Source organism: Ornithorhynchus anatinus, chromosome 1 (genome assembly GCF_004115215.2).
Source record: "Ornithorhynchus anatinus isolate Pmale09 chromosome 1, mOrnAna1.pri.v4, whole genome shotgun sequence".
NCBI classification, from domain to species: domain Eukaryota; kingdom Metazoa; phylum Chordata; class Mammalia; order Monotremata; family Ornithorhynchidae; genus Ornithorhynchus; species Ornithorhynchus anatinus.
This window is the reverse complement of record NC_041728.1, coordinates 96,383,733-96,400,292: the sequence shown is the minus strand read 5'-3', so window position 1 is coordinate 96,400,292 and position 16,560 is coordinate 96,383,733. Positions and strand designations below refer to the sequence as shown.

The 16,560-nt window shown below is 42.6% G+C and overlaps 1 protein-coding gene across 1 annotated transcript in view; it reads right to left on the bottom strand.

Moving 5' to 3' along the window:
* Positions 1–11,795: 11,795 nt before the first annotated feature.
* The window catches only part of NAPB (NSF attachment protein beta), a 38,158-nt gene continuing 33,393 nt past the window's right edge, over positions 11,796–16,560 (bottom strand). Inside the window, exon 11 of the mRNA XM_029063773.2 lies at positions 11,796–15,441. Coding sequence (XP_028919606.1) covers positions 15,331–15,441 — 111 coding nt within the window. The 3' untranslated portion in view covers positions 11,796–15,330. The remainder of the gene's footprint in view (positions 15,442–16,560) is intronic.

The window sequence follows — 16,560 nt, the reverse complement described above, 5'->3', positions numbered from 1 at the left end:
GGGAGGGAAACAATAGCAGGAGAGTGCATCAAGAAAACTCCATTTTCCAAATAAACACTCTATTCTCAGGCCTTTGAAGACCTTAGAAAGAGATACAAAAGCAGAAGATTGTTTGCATGAAGGAAATTTCTCCTTTTTTCATTTCAAATTATCTCAGGTGAAGTAAGAAGCAGGAGATGTTTCTGCACAAAGCAAACCTCTCCTTTCTGACCTCAAATATTTTCTTTTCAGGCCCTGAAGACCTGAGGGAGAGAAATCAAAGCAGACTGATTTTGCAAGAAACACATTTCTCCCTTTCCCTACCAATATAACTCTATTCATTCTCAATTAAGAGGCCTTGAAGGCCTGTAGTGAACTAATACATATGAAGCAAATTTCTGCTTTTCTAGTTCGTATATTTTCCCTTCAGGTCTTGAAGACCTTAGGTGGAAAAATGATGAGGTGAGTTTTTGTATGAAACAAATTTCTCCTTTGTGCACCCCATATATGACCTTTTCTGGCCCTAAAGGCAGAGAAACAAAAGCAGGAAATTGTTTGCATGAAGAAAACTTGTCCTTTTTTGATATAAATATTCTCTTTCCAGGTCTTGAAGATCTTAGGTAGGAGAAATGAAAGTGAGAGATAGTATGCATGAAGCAAATTTCTCCATTTTCACCTCAAAAATTCTCTTTTCTGGACTTAGGAAGAGAAATGGAAACTAGAGGTCATTTGCATGAATCAAATTTTCTCCTTTTTTACTTCAAATATTCTCTTTTGAGAAATTTAGAAAAATCAAAGCTGCAGATTGTTTGCATGTAGCACATTTCACCCTTTTCACCTCAAATATTCTCTTTTCTGGCCTTGAATGTCTTAGGTAAAGAAATCTAACTGGAGGTGGTTTGCATGAGGCCCTGTTTCTCCATTTTCACCTCCAATATTCACTTTTGGGGTCTTGAAGACCCTAGCCAGAGAAGGAAAAGCTGGAGATTGTTTTCATGAAGCAAATTCATCCTTTTTCAATGCATATATTCTCTTTGATGGCCATGAAGCCCTTAGGTTGGCAAATAAGCAGGACATTTTTTGCATGAAGCAAAAGTCTCCTTTTTTAATGACATATACTACCTCTTCAGGCCTGAAGACCTTAGAGAAATAAAAGGTAGAGTTCATTTGCATGAAGCAAATTTCTCCTTTCCCAACTCTAATATTCTCTTTTGAGGCTTCGAAGTCCTTAGAGAAATAAAAACTAGAGTTTGATTGCATGTAGCCAAGTTCTCCTTTTTCACCTCAATTATTCTCTTCGGAGGCCTTGAAGACCAAAATCCTTACAGAAGTAACACCTGGAGATTGTTTGCATGAATAAACTAGTCATTTCTCACCTCATATATTCTCTTTCAAAGGCCTTGAAGACCTAAGGTGGACAAATGAGCAGGACAGCTTTTTCATGAAGTAAAATTCTCCTTCTTTAGCCCCATATATCATTTTTCATACCTTGATGACCTGATTTAGAAAAATGAGAACAGGAATTTGTTTGCATAAAGCAAATTTCTCCTTTTTCACTTGAAAGATTCTCTTTTGAGGCCTTGAAGACTTTAGAGACAGACAAAGTAGAGATTGTCTGCATGAATCTTTCTCCTTTTCCACCTCAAATATCCTCTTCTGGGGCCCTGAAGGCCCTCCATAGATAAATAAAAGCTGCAGACTGTTTGCATGTAATACAATTGTACTTTTTCACCTCAGATATTCTCTTTTCTGGCCTCAAACACCTTAGGTAGGGAAAGAAAATCTGGAGGTTGTTTGCATGAAGCTAATTTTCTCCTTTTGCACCCCTAGTATTCAGCATTGAAGCCTTGAAGACCTTAGACAAAGAAGTAAAAGCTGGAGATGGTTTAGCAAATTTCTCCCGTTGCACTTCGCTTATTCCCTTTTGAGCCCTTGAAGATCTTCGTGAGACAAATAAAAGCTGCAGATGGTTTGCATGTAGCAAATTTCTCCTTTTACACCTCAAATATTCTCTTTCCTGGCCTTGAAGACCTTAGGTAGAGAAATAAATGCTGAAGAGTCATCCTTTATCACCACATATATTCCATTTGATGACTTTGAAGCCCTTAGGTTGACAAATAAGCAGGACATCTTTTGCATGAAGCAAAATTCTCTTTTTTTAATGTCATATACTATCTCTTCATTCCTTGAAGACCTTGGAGGAATAAAAGCTAGAGTTTGTTCGCATGAAGCAGATTTCTCCTTTCCCATATCAAATATTCCCTTTTTGGTCTTGAAGTCCTTAGAGAAAAAAAAAAAAACTAGAGTTCGATTTCATGTGGCAAATTTCTTCTTTTTCACCTCAAATATTCTCTTTGGAGGCCTTGAAGACCTAAGACCTTACAGAAATTACACGTGGAGACTGTTCATGTGAAGTAAACTAATCATTTTTCACTTTATTCTGTTTGAAAGGCCTTGAAGACCCTAGGTAGAGAAAGAAAAGATGGAGACTTTTTACATGAAGCCATTTCTCCTTTTTAACCTCAACTATTCTGTTTTCAGGTCTTGAAGAATTTAGGTAGACAAAGAAAGCAAGAGCTGGTTTTGTATGAAGCAAAAATCTCCACTTGTCCTTGTAAAATATTCTCTTTTATGGTCTTGAACATTTTAGTTATAGCTGGAGGCTATTTGCATGAAGCACATTTCTCCTTTTTCACCTCAAATATTCTCTTTTCTGGCCTTGAAGACCTTAGATAGAGAAATCAAAGCTGTAGATGGTGTGCATGAAGCAAATTTCTCCTTATACACCTCAAATACTCTCTTTTCTGGCCTTGAAGACCTTAGGTAGAGAAATTAAAGCTGGAGGTCTTTGCATGAAGCAAATTTCTCCCTTTTCACCTCAAATATTCTCTTTTTTGGCCTTGAAGTCCTTAGGTAGAAAAATCAAAGCTGGAGGTAGTTTGCAAGAAGGAAATTTTCTCCCCTTCACCTCAAATACTTGCTTTTAAAGGCTTGAATACTTTAAACAAAGAAGTAAAAGTTGAAGATAGTTTGCATGAAGCAAATTTGTCCTTTTGCACCTCAAATACTCTCTCTTCTGGTCTCGAAGACCTTAGGTAGAGAAATCAAAGCTGGAGGTCTGCATGAAGCAAATTTCTCCTTTTGCACCTCAAATATTCTCTTTTCAGGTCTTGAAGATTTTGGTAGACAAATGAAAGCAGGAGTTGGTTTTGCATGAAGAATATTTCTCCATTTTCACCTCAAATATTCTCTTTGGAGTCCTTGAAGACCTTGGAAAAATAGAAGCTGGATATTGGATGCATGAAGCACATTTCTCCTTTTGTACTTCAACCTCTCTCTTTGGAGACCTTGAAGACCTCAGATGGAGAAATAAAAGCTGGGGATAATTTGCATGAAGCAAATTTCTCCTTTTGAACCTCAAATGGTCTCTATTCATTCTCACTGATAAAGCCTGGAACACCTGAAGTGAAGTAATCAACAGGAGACCCCTCTAGCACATGAAGCACATTTCTCCCTTTTCAACTAAATCATTCTCTCGTAAGGCCTTGAAGATCTTACAGGAATTAAAGCTCAAGATTGTTTGAATGAAGCAAATGGATCAATTTTCACCTCTTGGATTTTTCACCTTTGGAGGCCTTGAAGACCTTTGGTGGACAAATAAGTAGGACAGTTTTTGCCTGAAGTAAAGTTCTCCTTTTTCTTAATGCCATGTATCATTTTTTCAGGCCTTCAAGACCTTAGTGAGAAACATGAAAGCAGGAAATTGTTTGCACAATGCAAAATTATCCTTTTTCACTCGGAAGATTCTCTTTTGAGGTCTTGAAGACCTTAGAGAAGTAGAAATTGGAGATTGTGTGCATGAGATAAACTTTCTCCTTTTCCCCTCAAATACCCTTTTATGAGGTCTTGAAAATCTCAAGCAGAGAGAGCAAAGCTGGGGATGGTTTATATGCAAAGTTTCTCCTTTTTCGCCTCAAATATTCTCGTATTCATTCTTAATTAAGAGACCTTGAAAGCCTGAGATGGAGTAATGACCGGGAGATGTATCTACAATAAGCAGATTTCTTCTTTGGCACCTCAAGTATTCTCTCTTGAGGCCTCGAAGACCTTGAGTTGGAAAATCAGGAGGAGAGTTTTTGCACAAAGCAAAATTTTCCATTTGTAACTCCAAATAATGTATTTTCAAGCCTTGAAGACTTTAGGTAGAGAAACTAAAGCAGGAGATTTTCCTCTTCGTGCAAACTTCCTCTTTTTCATATCAAACATTCTCTTTTGTGGCCTTGAAGACCTCCTTAGCTAGGGAAATCAAAGTGGAGATTATATGCTTGAAGCACATTTCTCCTGTGGCACCTCCAATATTCTCTATTAAGGCACAGAAGCCCTTAGATAGAGAAATTTGACCTGGTGATGGCTTGCATGAAGCAAATTTCTCCCTTTTCACCTCAAATATTCTTTGGAAGGCCTTGAAGACCTTGGGTAGGGTAATGAAAGCTGGGGATTGTTTGCAGGAATCAAAGTTCTCCTTGGATGCCTCAAATATTCTCTCGTCATTCTCTAATTGAAGGCCTTGGAGATTAGAGGTGGGCCATTGCACACACAGGAGATGCTGTGGTATAAAGCAAATTTCTCCTTCCTCTCCTCTTATCTTTTCTTTTCAGGTCTTCTGAAGACCTTAGGTAGGCAAAGAAGTAGGAGAGTTTTTGCAAGAAGTAAAATTCTCCTTGTTTAATCCCAAGGTATCCTTTGGGGACCGTGAAGACCTGATACATGTAAATTCATTCATTCATTCATTCAATAGTATTTATTGAGGACTTACTATGTGCAGAGCACTGTACTAAGTGCTTGGAATGTACAACTCAGCAACAGAGACAATACCTGCCCAATGACCATCTTACTGTCTAAACGGGGGAGACAAACAGCAGAGCAAGACAGAAGAAAACAAAAAGACAACATTATCAAGATAAATAGAATCAAGGGGATGTACACTTCATTAACAAAATAAATAAGGTAATAAATGATATATACAAATGAGCACAGTGCTGAGGGGAGGGGAAGGGGGAAGGAGGAGGAGCAGAGGATTGAGAGGGGGAGGGGAGAGGGAGCAGCCATCTTTTTCTGTGATTACGATTGAATGCGTTGTAGATATCGTTCCAAACCTGCCAAGCTCCCAGTGTCCCCATAGTTGTCCGTCCAGCTGAACGCGGTCTCTTCCTCTTTTTCTATGATTTGTGAGCAGACCCCTAAATCAGGAATGCTCTGTGCATCTCCACCAGTGCTATCCCAAGCTCCCAAGAAGATGACTTTTTTCCCAGGAGAAAATTTCAACCTGTCTGATGTAATCACCCTGCCCTTGCCTCTCCCACCCATTCTGGCCAATCTCTTCCTCCTGAATACTCCATCCCTCCCTTCACCCCCGCAAACACTGGTCTCCCACCCTCCTCAGGGCTGGGGCAGAGACTAACAGTCACCCCCCCAAACCTGAGTCTGAGGCCCCAACTGTTTACTGGATACCTGTTGTCTGGTCCCAGGTCCTGCACCCTCTGGGCAATGCTATCTAGGCCCAAATCGATGTTTCCATCATGATAGGTCCATCAGGGGCTGGGGGCCTCGGGAAATGGCCGTCTGCTGACTCTGCATATTAGAGGGCCACTGGTATGGAAGTATGTGGATTACCAGCTATCCATGCTGGGAAAGAGGCGCTGAGCTGTGCTCACGTAAGCCTGCACTGTCAGCCAGATCAATTCAGTATGTCTATGGAATGCGGCGTCTTAGCTTCCTGTGTAGTGGGACGCCTCTAGGGACAACAGTGTGGCCCAGTAGAAAGGGCATAGGCCTGGAGTCAGAGGATGTGGGTTTTAATCCTGGCTCTGCCAATTGCATTTAACATTTAACTTCTCTCTGCCTTAGTCTCCTCACTGTAAAACATACCTGTTCTTCCTCCTACTTAGATTGTGAGCCCCATGTGGGACAGGGACTGTGTCCAACCTACTTAACATATACCTACCCTAGCACTTAGAACAGTGTTTGACACAGTAGAAAGTTACATTTGTTTCATAGTAACTGAGAACCGTGATGTCTGTTTCCCGGTTTCCTTCTGCAGCCCCATTCCTCAGTCCGCTTCCCATTGGCCCGCTTCCCATTGGTCCCTGAGCCTGTGGCACAAAAGGGGCAGCCCCTCGAGACCCTGCTGCCCAAATGGGGTCCACCAGACTGCCCCCTTGCCTGCATGTAGGCGGTCAGTAAAGCAGAGTCTGCTCCAATTTCAGGGGAATGGCCGCATTGCTGCGATCTGTGTGGCAAGCAGTTCACCCAGCTCAACGCCCTGCAGTGCCACCAACGCATCCATACCGGCAAGAAGCCCTTCATGTGAAACGCCTGTAGCCGGACCTTCCCCGGCAAGTCCACCATCCGGAGGCACACTTCAGTAAGGCGCCTGCTCTTCTCTCTCTCTCTTGATTTTTTAATTTGTTTCTTAAAAATTCAGAAACGCCTTGGGGAGAGACTGAGGAGTCACTCCCACAGAGGACACTTGAACTGTTTGGCCATTTTGGAGGGAAGAGTGGGGATATTAGAAGCAAATCCCTCTCCAACTCTTTTGGTTAATGCATAGTTTTCTTGTGTCCTCACATCCAAGAGGTCTTCTTGAATGTCCCTGAAGAAGCCCTCCTTTCCTCTTCCCTCACTCTCTTCTGACATGCTCCCTTTATTCATCCCATCTCCCAGCCCCAGAGCACTTATGTATATATCTGTAATTTATTTATGTTAATGTCTGTCTTCTATAGACTGTAAGCTCGTTGTGGGCAGGGAATGTGTTCATTGTTGCATTTGCTCTCCCAAGTGCTTAGTGCAGTGCTCAATAAGTATAAATGAATGAAACAGAAGAGAGTGGGGCTGGTCAGGCCCTGGTTGGGGTGTGGTCCACAGTACACCACATGGCCTCTCTGCTCAGCTCTGTTTTGGCCTTTGTCCCCATGCAGAAAAGGCCCGAAAAGTCATCATCTTCATCAGTATGTATTGGGCACTTCCTGTGGGCTGAGCACTGTAGTGGGTGCTTGGGATCATTCAATAAATCATTCTTTCCACCTCTGGATCTTGAAAAATTTCATTGGAAAAATGTTTGGGAATCCATACTGGATGATGGACCTGTTTTGGGCCAATTCCAGTGGAAAGGAAGCCTCATATGATGTCAGGATTTATTGCCAAAGCTATTGACCTCCTAAAAGAGCATACTATTCTGTGTTTGCTTTGTAGATACACAATTAGAATACATCCTGGAAGTCTTTCCTTGTTACTGTAGATGGAGACTCAAAGATTGATGAAGGACATAAGGTTGAGCATCCTGATATAGAGTATGTGTCTCCCAAACCCTCAGAGAAGTTGCTGACTGGCAGAAAACGGACATTTTCAAAACTTGACTGCAGTGCCAGGGATCCTGGTAGCCTCGGACGAGGTCAGCCCCTTGCAGAGCCAGACTAGAAGTCAGGGGATGCTGACAGCCACCAGGAAACCCTCCTAGCCTAGCCACCACTCTAGAGGACCTGACCGTTCTGCATACCCAGACAGACTCCACTCAGCCCCCCTTCAGGCTCTGGTGAACATGGATTAGGTTCAGGAGAGGATCACCTCCACCTTTCCCACCCCAACCACCTTGAGGCCACCAAGGAAGTTGGCTGTGGCCTCAACAGCGGTGGCCAGCAGCACTTGTGAATGACCAGCCGGTTTTCCAGACGAGGATTTGCTACCTGCCCAGCTCGAGCTGAACCTTTCGAAAAAGGACCCTATCCATGTACTGGTCTGCATGACCCCCTTGTCCCATCTGGGGTGCCTGCCTCTGGTTTTGGTACCCCAAAGGGTGGAAGGTTACCCCCAAGGTTATTCTAAGGTGGAGTATTCAAATTGTTTTTTTTTCAAATTCAGCCATCTGCCTCTTAAAAACATGCTTCTGGCATCTATTGCATCACTTTCCATGATTGAGCTAATGACTGTCCTTTTCCCTCCTCTTGGGATCTGTGTCTAGAGGTGTCCAGCGTGGCTGAGGCCCCCTCAGCCTCGCCCACTTTGGCACTGAGATCTGGGAGGTCTGTCAGGCGGTGTTTGTGAACTGCCTCTGCTTAGTTCAAGTGGCTTCTGACTGAGAGAGCAGAAGGGGCCCACTGGGTCCACCCCTCTCATGGAAAATGTGATCTTTCCCTCCTCACCTTTGAAATGAAGTTTTGGCTGGTAATTTGCATTTTTGGGTGCTCCAATTTGTGGAGGGGAAGTTGTTATTTTTACCAAAGAACTCAGGAGTGGGAGTCTCTGGTCTCATCAGAGAAGCCAGCTTCCACACCCAGGGCCTGGAAGTGGTTCCCCAAAAGGAGATAAAAGGGGGCAGTCATGTTTGTGAGAGGACTTGCGTATTAGCCTTTTCAAGTTCAGGGGTCAGAAACCTGTAAACAACCATGGGATTCTTGGTGGAGCAGCCAAGTCTGCAGAATCATAACGCAGTATTGAGCTCAGACAGATTGGAATAAATTTAGCCAATATTTAGGAGGGAGGTGAGTCATACCCAAGGTGATCTTAAAAAGCAAAAAAACTTTACCAGCTGCATTCCACCCCCTTGCTGCTGTTTGTTTGAACACTATCAAATATGGCTGTATTGCTTTTGCCAAGCTTCATTTAGCTCACATACATTTCCGTATTTCAGATCAAAATGTCACGAATGTGTGTTGCTTAACATATGACCATCGACTCAGATATGTAGGTCTAGATCTACATATCTGAAAGTGTCAGAGCCATGAAAGCTTTTGTCCACAGAGTGTCTTTCTTTTTTCACCCACTGTTGGCCAAGTGGTTGGGGGTTATTTTGGTTTTATGGAATATGAGCGAGGCAGGTTCATCCATAACCTTCCTGCATAGAGCAGGGGGCATCTGCCCAAGCCTGACAGGCCAATAGACGCTCCTACCTGCTCGCGGAAACTTCGAAGAGGATTAGGCTCTCAGAAAGAAACCCTATTGTTTCATCATCTGAAGGTTGAAACAGGCAAGAATGTTGCCGCTAGATTTTTTTTTTAACCTTAACTGATCCTTTGCATCAGATGGCGGGGAAGTGAATGTATTTTCTTACCCTCTCATTAAAGAAAGAGCAAAATGGTGAAGTTTCCTATTAGCAGTTTATTCTGGAGATTTTTTAAGTTTGAGGCTGATCGGCGATGGGGGAACACTTGAGGACAGAGGACAAGCTCTGCTTAGTCTGTACCAATGGGGCTGAAACTGCAGGCAGCATTCTCAGTAGCTGTTTCTGGGTCTCCAGGATGTTGAATGAATTAAAAAAAAATCATTGCCATCTGGGGTATTCTTACTTTCCAGAAGTTGGAGGGAGGTAGGAATAAGCAATCCCATTAAACAGCACCCCATCCTGCGGCTTCTTAGAGAAAGATAAAAGCATTTGGGGAAATATCTATTTTTGATATTTACTGTTTGTTTCCTAGCTAATTCAATTTTTGTAACTCAAGTTCAGTGAACAATAACATGAGCTAATCTGGTCAGTGAAAGTGCTGATAGGGTGATGGGGGAATTGACACTTTACTTGGCCTTCACATTAACTATGTTCATTTTAGTTTTTTATAAATTACTTTCCAAAATTTTGGACTCAAACCCAGTTGTCTGGCAGGGTCTATATGCGTGCGTAGGTGTAAACTGTCTTATCTTGTCCTATGCTGTTGAGTTGTTCCCCACCTATAGCAACTCCATGGATACGTCTCTCCCAGGACACCCCACTTCCATCTGCATCGTGTTGGTAGTGTAGCCAGAGTTTTCTTGGTAAAAATATGGAAGTGGTTTAACATTGCCTCTTCTGCACAGTAAACCTGAATCTCTGCCCTTGACTCTCTTCCATGCCACTGCTGCCCAGCACAGATACTTATGTGTTTTATGGTAGTCTTAGGAAAACCTTTGAAAGGAAGACCTCAATCAGTGGTATTTGAGGGTTCTCCATATGCGAAGCAGTGTACTATGCACTTGGCAGAGTACAATGGAACAGAGTTTGGTAAGCATGTTCTCTGCCCAACAGGAGCTTATGGTCTAAATGGGGAGACAGACATTAAAATAAATTATGGATATGTACGTAAGGGCTGTGGGTGGGGTGAATATCAAGTTGCTTAAATAGTACAGATCCAAGGGTAAAGGTGACGCAGAAGTAAGAGGGACTTTGGGAAATCAGGGCTTAGGGAAGCCCTCTTGGAGATGTGATTTGAAAGTGGGAGGAGTGAGTCTGTTGTATATGAACGGGGATGGAATTCCAGGCCTGAGGGAGCACATGGGCAAGAGATATGACAGTCATGGGCTCCTAGGAAAATGAAGCTAAACTGTCATCCCATTCCTCCCCCCACTCCCATTCCCCTTCTTTTTTACAATATATAGATGGGGCAAATGAGATTGTCATTCAGATGGGTGCAATCACATGAGGGGGGTTATTTAGAGTCTCTCACTGATTGTAGTGCTGGAACTGAAGCTAAGCAGCTGGAGAACTAGTGGCTTTGTTTGCAGGGTGGACAGCCTGTCAGATGGCAAGGGCACAGCCAAGGTCGTGTGCTTGAAGAGCCTGGCAAACAGCCCTGGCTATAAAGTTTCTAAGAGAACTGGAGGAGGAAAGGGCTGGAAGAATTACAGAACCCAAGATGTAATACAGCTTGCTTCACCTACCAGAAGTTTGTGGGACATTCTGAGGGGCGTTTGGTTTTTCTAACAATATTAAAGAGCTCCAATCAATCAGTGGTATTTGAGCATTCTCTGCATGTCCTCTGTGCCTGCAAGGAGCTTAGAGTCTTCACTCAGCTCCCTGGCAAGAACAGTTTTCCTTCAAGAGACCATGGAAGAAAAAAAAGCCTATTGGATGGTGTTCTGCTATTTCTGTCTGCTTCTCCCCTGGATCTGTCCAGAAGACTTCCACAGAATGAGGTATCTCTCTCTAAGTTAGACCTGAGGTGAAAAGGAAACTGGGCTGAACTGTTGGGGCTATATCTAAAGCCTTTTCATCCACTTACCTGAAGCACACTGAGGAACAACTGGTAACCAAGCTTTGCATTTGTAGCTTGAAACCTCAATCTTTGTATCTGTGACCATTCTTTTAAATTTGTAGCATTGTCATGAGTTTGGCCATTCCACCTGGGAAACTGGTTTGGCCATGATTACTGGGGCTTTTTTTTTTTAAAATCTATTTAAGCAAATACTATGTGCCAGGCACTGTACTGAGCTCTGGGGCTGATACAGAATAACAAGATAACTGGGTTGGACACAGACTCTCTCCCATATAGGGTCCACAGTCTTAATCCCCATTTTACAGATGAGGCAACTGAAGCACTGATAAGTAAAATGACTTGACCAGGGTCACACAGTCAAATGAAAGAGTCAGAATTAGAGCCCAAGTCCTCTGACTCCAAGACCCGAGCTCTTTCCATTAAGCCATACTGCTTCTCACAGCTATTAATCAGATTGTCTGGAGTTCCTAGTCCTGCATTTCCTTGAATTTCTTTGAATGTAGGAGGGTCAATTTTAGTCCCAGTTTAGTTTTAGCCAGCTAAGCTGCCCAGTTGCACAAAGCAAATCTTTTCCTCATCCACGGCTGTCCTTTAGCCCATGGTGCTGGATAAGAGCTGGTAAAGATTCAAGATGGTGGCCAGGGGACTCTTAGCTGTACATCAATCAATGGTATTTACTGAGCCCTTACTGTATAAAGAACACTGTACTAAGTGAATCAATTAAACGTTTAGTGGTAGGATCCCATTATCCTCTTACACCTGGAAGCCAGTTGCTCTATGTAAATGATTGCATCAAAATGAATGGTCACTTTCACTTTATTACTTTACAGATTCCCACAGAACAGTTTCCGTTCCAGCTAAGGCAAAGTTCTTATTAAACAGTATCATAACAGAGGGTACAGGCCTAGGAAGGAAACAACCACTAAGTGCGACAGCCCCAGTGCTCTAACAGGTGCACCCAGCTCTGGCCACATTTCAGCCCAGGGGTGGGTTCTAGAAGAGGGGAGGGCATGCTCCACTAGCCTACTATACAAAAGTCACAAAGGTTTTGCATTTAGACAAATGTGTACAACGGCAAAGAAGGAACAGGACACATCACAATAGCTAGTACCTATAGTTTGGTTACAGTGACACATCAAAGTTCATTTATGCATATCACAACTGTGCAAAAATACTGTTTTCAAATTATTGGATAAATAAAAAAGTAAACACCCAAAGAAAGTCAGACCAACTGTAAAAACACTTTCACAAAAGCATTGCTTTTCAAAAAAACAAGAAATGTTACTCCTCTTTAAGTTCAAATGATCAAACATAAGATTTCTCTCAAGTTTATTTAAAATTTTATTGTACCATTAAACTAAAACGTAGTTACACTGAAAAGAAAGTTATCTGCATCTGGAAAACCTAACTCCTTCTCTTACTCTCTTTTTTATTGGGATAGCAGCCAGATTCATTTTACATTGTAGTCTGGCTATTTGGGATGAATACAAACACTTCCTCTCTGGTTAGTTTGGCTCAGACACAGAACTCATCATTTGTTCTGACATGGGGAACTCCAGTTGATTCCAGTCAGCCACCCGCCAGGAGCGGATCAAAAAATAAGTATTGCCTAACACCAGAGATACTAGCCTTTACAAATTCCAAGTACAAATTGAAAAGGCAGCAGCAGCTCCTCTGTTCACTGCCGGTGAACAACACAATCGTGGGAACTTGAAGGAAGACAGCAGAGCTACTTAATGACAACCTACTAGTAATGGTCTCTGGCCTCTGCTACTTGAAAATGGTAGGCGCCGGTGCCCATTTCTTCCCTGGGCTTCAAGAGGACAGGGGATCCAATCCCTCCACGAACTTCATCACGGGTGGGTGAAAACAGTCTACAACCTGTCTGGCTACTGTTCAAAAACCTGTAAATCCCAGCAGAATCCCTAACCCATGGCAATGCCAGCTGAAACATCTGAAAAGTATGTCTGGGTATACTACTACTACTACTACTAATAATAATATTAGTATGATGAGGATGGTATTAAGTGCTTACTATGTGCCAGGCACTGAGGCAGACCCCAGATATTCAGATTGGTGCTCTGGGCTTAAAGCTAATGAAACTGTTTCTGGCTGAGCACTAAGCCAGAATCTGCCCTTTTTTCTAGGGTTAGAGTTTGGCTGTGGCCCAGACTGACAAAGTAGAAAGACTTGGACTTTTCAGCCACTCTCTGTTGAGTTGGAATTGTTTTCCAAGCCCCATGAGGGACTGGTTCCCTGTAGAACTTGGCTGTGTGCTTCTTTAGGAGGGTTTGATTTAATTGTGTCTCAGACCTGACATGTCAAGTACCCACTGGCACTTCACTGCTAACCTGAGAAAACACAGGAGGGACACAACTAAATTGGAGCTTCCTTATGCATGCCCAAGCAATGCGGTGGCTAGAAGCAGACAGACCTGGGTCTCCTGGAGCTATTAGTGGGGTTCACCTCCCCTGAAACATTCAACAGTTTCATGATGGCTAAAATCTCACCTCCAACCTACCATGCACTTGATTTTAAAGGCTATTAGATAAGCAACTTTCAGTCCCATATTTCGGCTTTACAGTTTAATTTCAGGGTTGAAAAATTCAATCTGATCTTATTTCTGCTTCTCGACATCTTTGGGGTAACCATTCTGCCCTGCCCTTCCAGTCAAGTTTCCCTGAGATACAGACCCCCACCCTCCCTGTTTAAGTGTCAGAACAAAAGGGTTGAACAGGATCAAGAATGCTTCCAATCGGTACTGAATGGAAAAAAATCCACATAAGGGGGAAGGGCAAGTGCTCTAATGCTTATTTTGTAACCAGAAGGCTAAGACCCTGCCAAGTAAAGAGACAGGACAGATATCCAGTATGGCTATGTGCATTTAAAAAAAAAAAAAGCAAAAACATTTTTCCCAACTTGTGTGACCATATTTTGGTCTCCCCTGAGGTTTCCCTAAAGGTAGGTTCATTTTTCTAGGGTTACACACTATTTCAATTGGAGGAACACAGTCATCAGATCCCATTACATCATGAAAAATGGAACACTGCTAAACAAAACTTAAACTGGCTAAAGAGGCCAATATTATTTACCTCCATGACGGCTTCTGCCCTCCAAACTCACAAAGCCCAGGTCTTTAATAAACACCACCATGGATGGTGCTAGTCTCTTTCCAGCTTGAAAGCAGCTCAGAGATCAAAGAGAAAACATACTGAACAATGTGTTTCAGTCTCTGTTACTCACACCTACTGCTAGGAATGTTTATGGATTTAGCAACTAAATATAAGAAATATTGCTAAATTGGCTTTAACTAACAAATCTTTAGTAGCCTCAATGAACTTTCCTTGAAGTCCTCAACAAGCACCTGTATATATGACCCACTAATCAAACAAACCCATTCTTCTCTAACTCCAAGACAGACAAAATAGACAACACCCATCCCAACTCACCTGGAACAAACCTGGGTCCAGTGAACCAGAAAGGGAAAATTAAAAAAGGCTGTACAATAAAACCTCTTTAAATTTGGAGAGGGAAGTGATTTCTGCCACAAATTAAGTAGGAAAATCTCTCCAAGAAAAAAACCTGCATTTTGATATCTTCCACATGATTAAATTCTAATCGATGACAGAAGATGAGACACTAATCTTGTGGGAAAACCTGGATGGGTGTCCATTCATTTAGAGAAGTTATGCTGCTTCATGATGCTATTGGTCTCTACCCATGCCCACTGGGTACACAAAAATTAAAGAATAGGAACTGCTCACCCACACCTTTAAGATAGTTCCATAAAAACTGAAAGCCAAATACATTTCTTGGTGCAGTACACAGTACCAGGTGCTTGGGAAGTACAGAATAACGCAGTTGCCTAAGGTTGTTCTTGGCCCATTAAAAACCTTCATTAAAATATAATTTCAAAAGTGTTCTAAAGTAGTCCAAAATACTAATGCGTCACTATCTTATGCCAAAGATATTCACAAGACTGAGTCAGGTGTTGAAGCCCTCCATACAGTTGATAAGCATCAGACAAAATTTTAACTTGGATCTTTCACTTTCCCCGAGAACAAAACAACACATTTATTGCAGCGATCTTGGAAATTTGACAAATGGGTGTTACTGTCAAATCGCATACAAATGACATTTTGAGTTTTCTTTGTTACTCACCAAGGTTACAACAACACAGACACAGATATTAAAGAATACACAAATCATTTGGTTCATAAGCAACAAAACACAGCCATTCATCAGGAACCTGTAATAGCCCTTGGCTGTCAACACAAAACAGAAGAGGAGGAGGGATAGTGAGACTGCACATGCCACAGGGTTCACGGATAATTCACTTCAGGTCTCCCTCGACTTCACCATCTTCCTGAATTGACTTTTTGATGCGAAGCAACATAGTAGTGAGCCATTGGTCTAGGCGAGATATTGAATCAAATTCTTTAACCTAGGATGAGGGTAGATGAATGAAAATCAATCTCAAGAACATGAATACAAAATGGCAGCACTAGAAGCAGCGTGGCTCACTGGAAAGAGCATGGGCTTGGGAGTCAGAGGTCATGGGTTCTAATCCTGGCTCATCCACTAGTTACCTGTGTGACTTTGGGCAAGTCTTTTAACTTCTCTGACCCTCAGTGACCTCATCTGTAAAATGCGGATTAAGACTGTGAGCCCCATGTGGGACAACCGGATCACCTTGTGTGGCTCAGTGGAAAGAGCCCGGGGTTGGGAGTCAGAGGTCATGGGTTCAAATCCCGGCTCTGCCACTTGTCAGCTGTGTGATTGTAGGCAAGTCACTTAACTTCTCTGTGCCTGTTTCCTCACCTGTACAATGGGGATTAACTGTGAGCTTCACGTGGGACAACCTGATTACCCTATATCTACCCCAGCACTCTGCACATAGTAAGTGACAAATACCAAAATTATTATTACTGTAGCCCTCCCAGCACTTAGAACAGCGCCTCGCACACATTAAGTGATTAACAAATGCCATCATCATTATTATTATTACACAATCTGGGGATTATGTCTGCACAGATCGCGTATATTCCTTGAAAGTAATTTTGCTGCGGAAAATCCTGTTTGAGTCACACACTGCCGGGAGACAAATCTATCACCGAGAATTGCTTAAGATTGCATGATGAAGGCAGGATGGTGTCCTATCAATCTCGATCTTATCGACTGACAGCCTACTTTATGCAGAGCACTGTAGGGAGTGCTTGGGAGAGAACAGTAGACTTAAGAGGATACGATCCCTGCTGTCAAGGACTTTACCGTCTAGCTCCATAGTCTCAGGTCAGCACTCCCAGGAACCCTGCCCAATTGATGGTGAGCTTGAAATCTCCCACCTCTCCTACCTCCTCTCAAAATCTACCCTCTCCACCTGCACCTGTGACCCTACCCCTGCTCCCTTCCTTCTTCCCTCCCTGACTGCTATCTTCAACTGTTCACTCTCCAATGGCTTCTTCCCCACTGTCTGCTCATTCATTCAATTATTGAGTGTTTACTGTGTGTAAAGTACTGTACTAAGGCTTGGAAGAGTACAATAAAAAACCCAAACAGATAC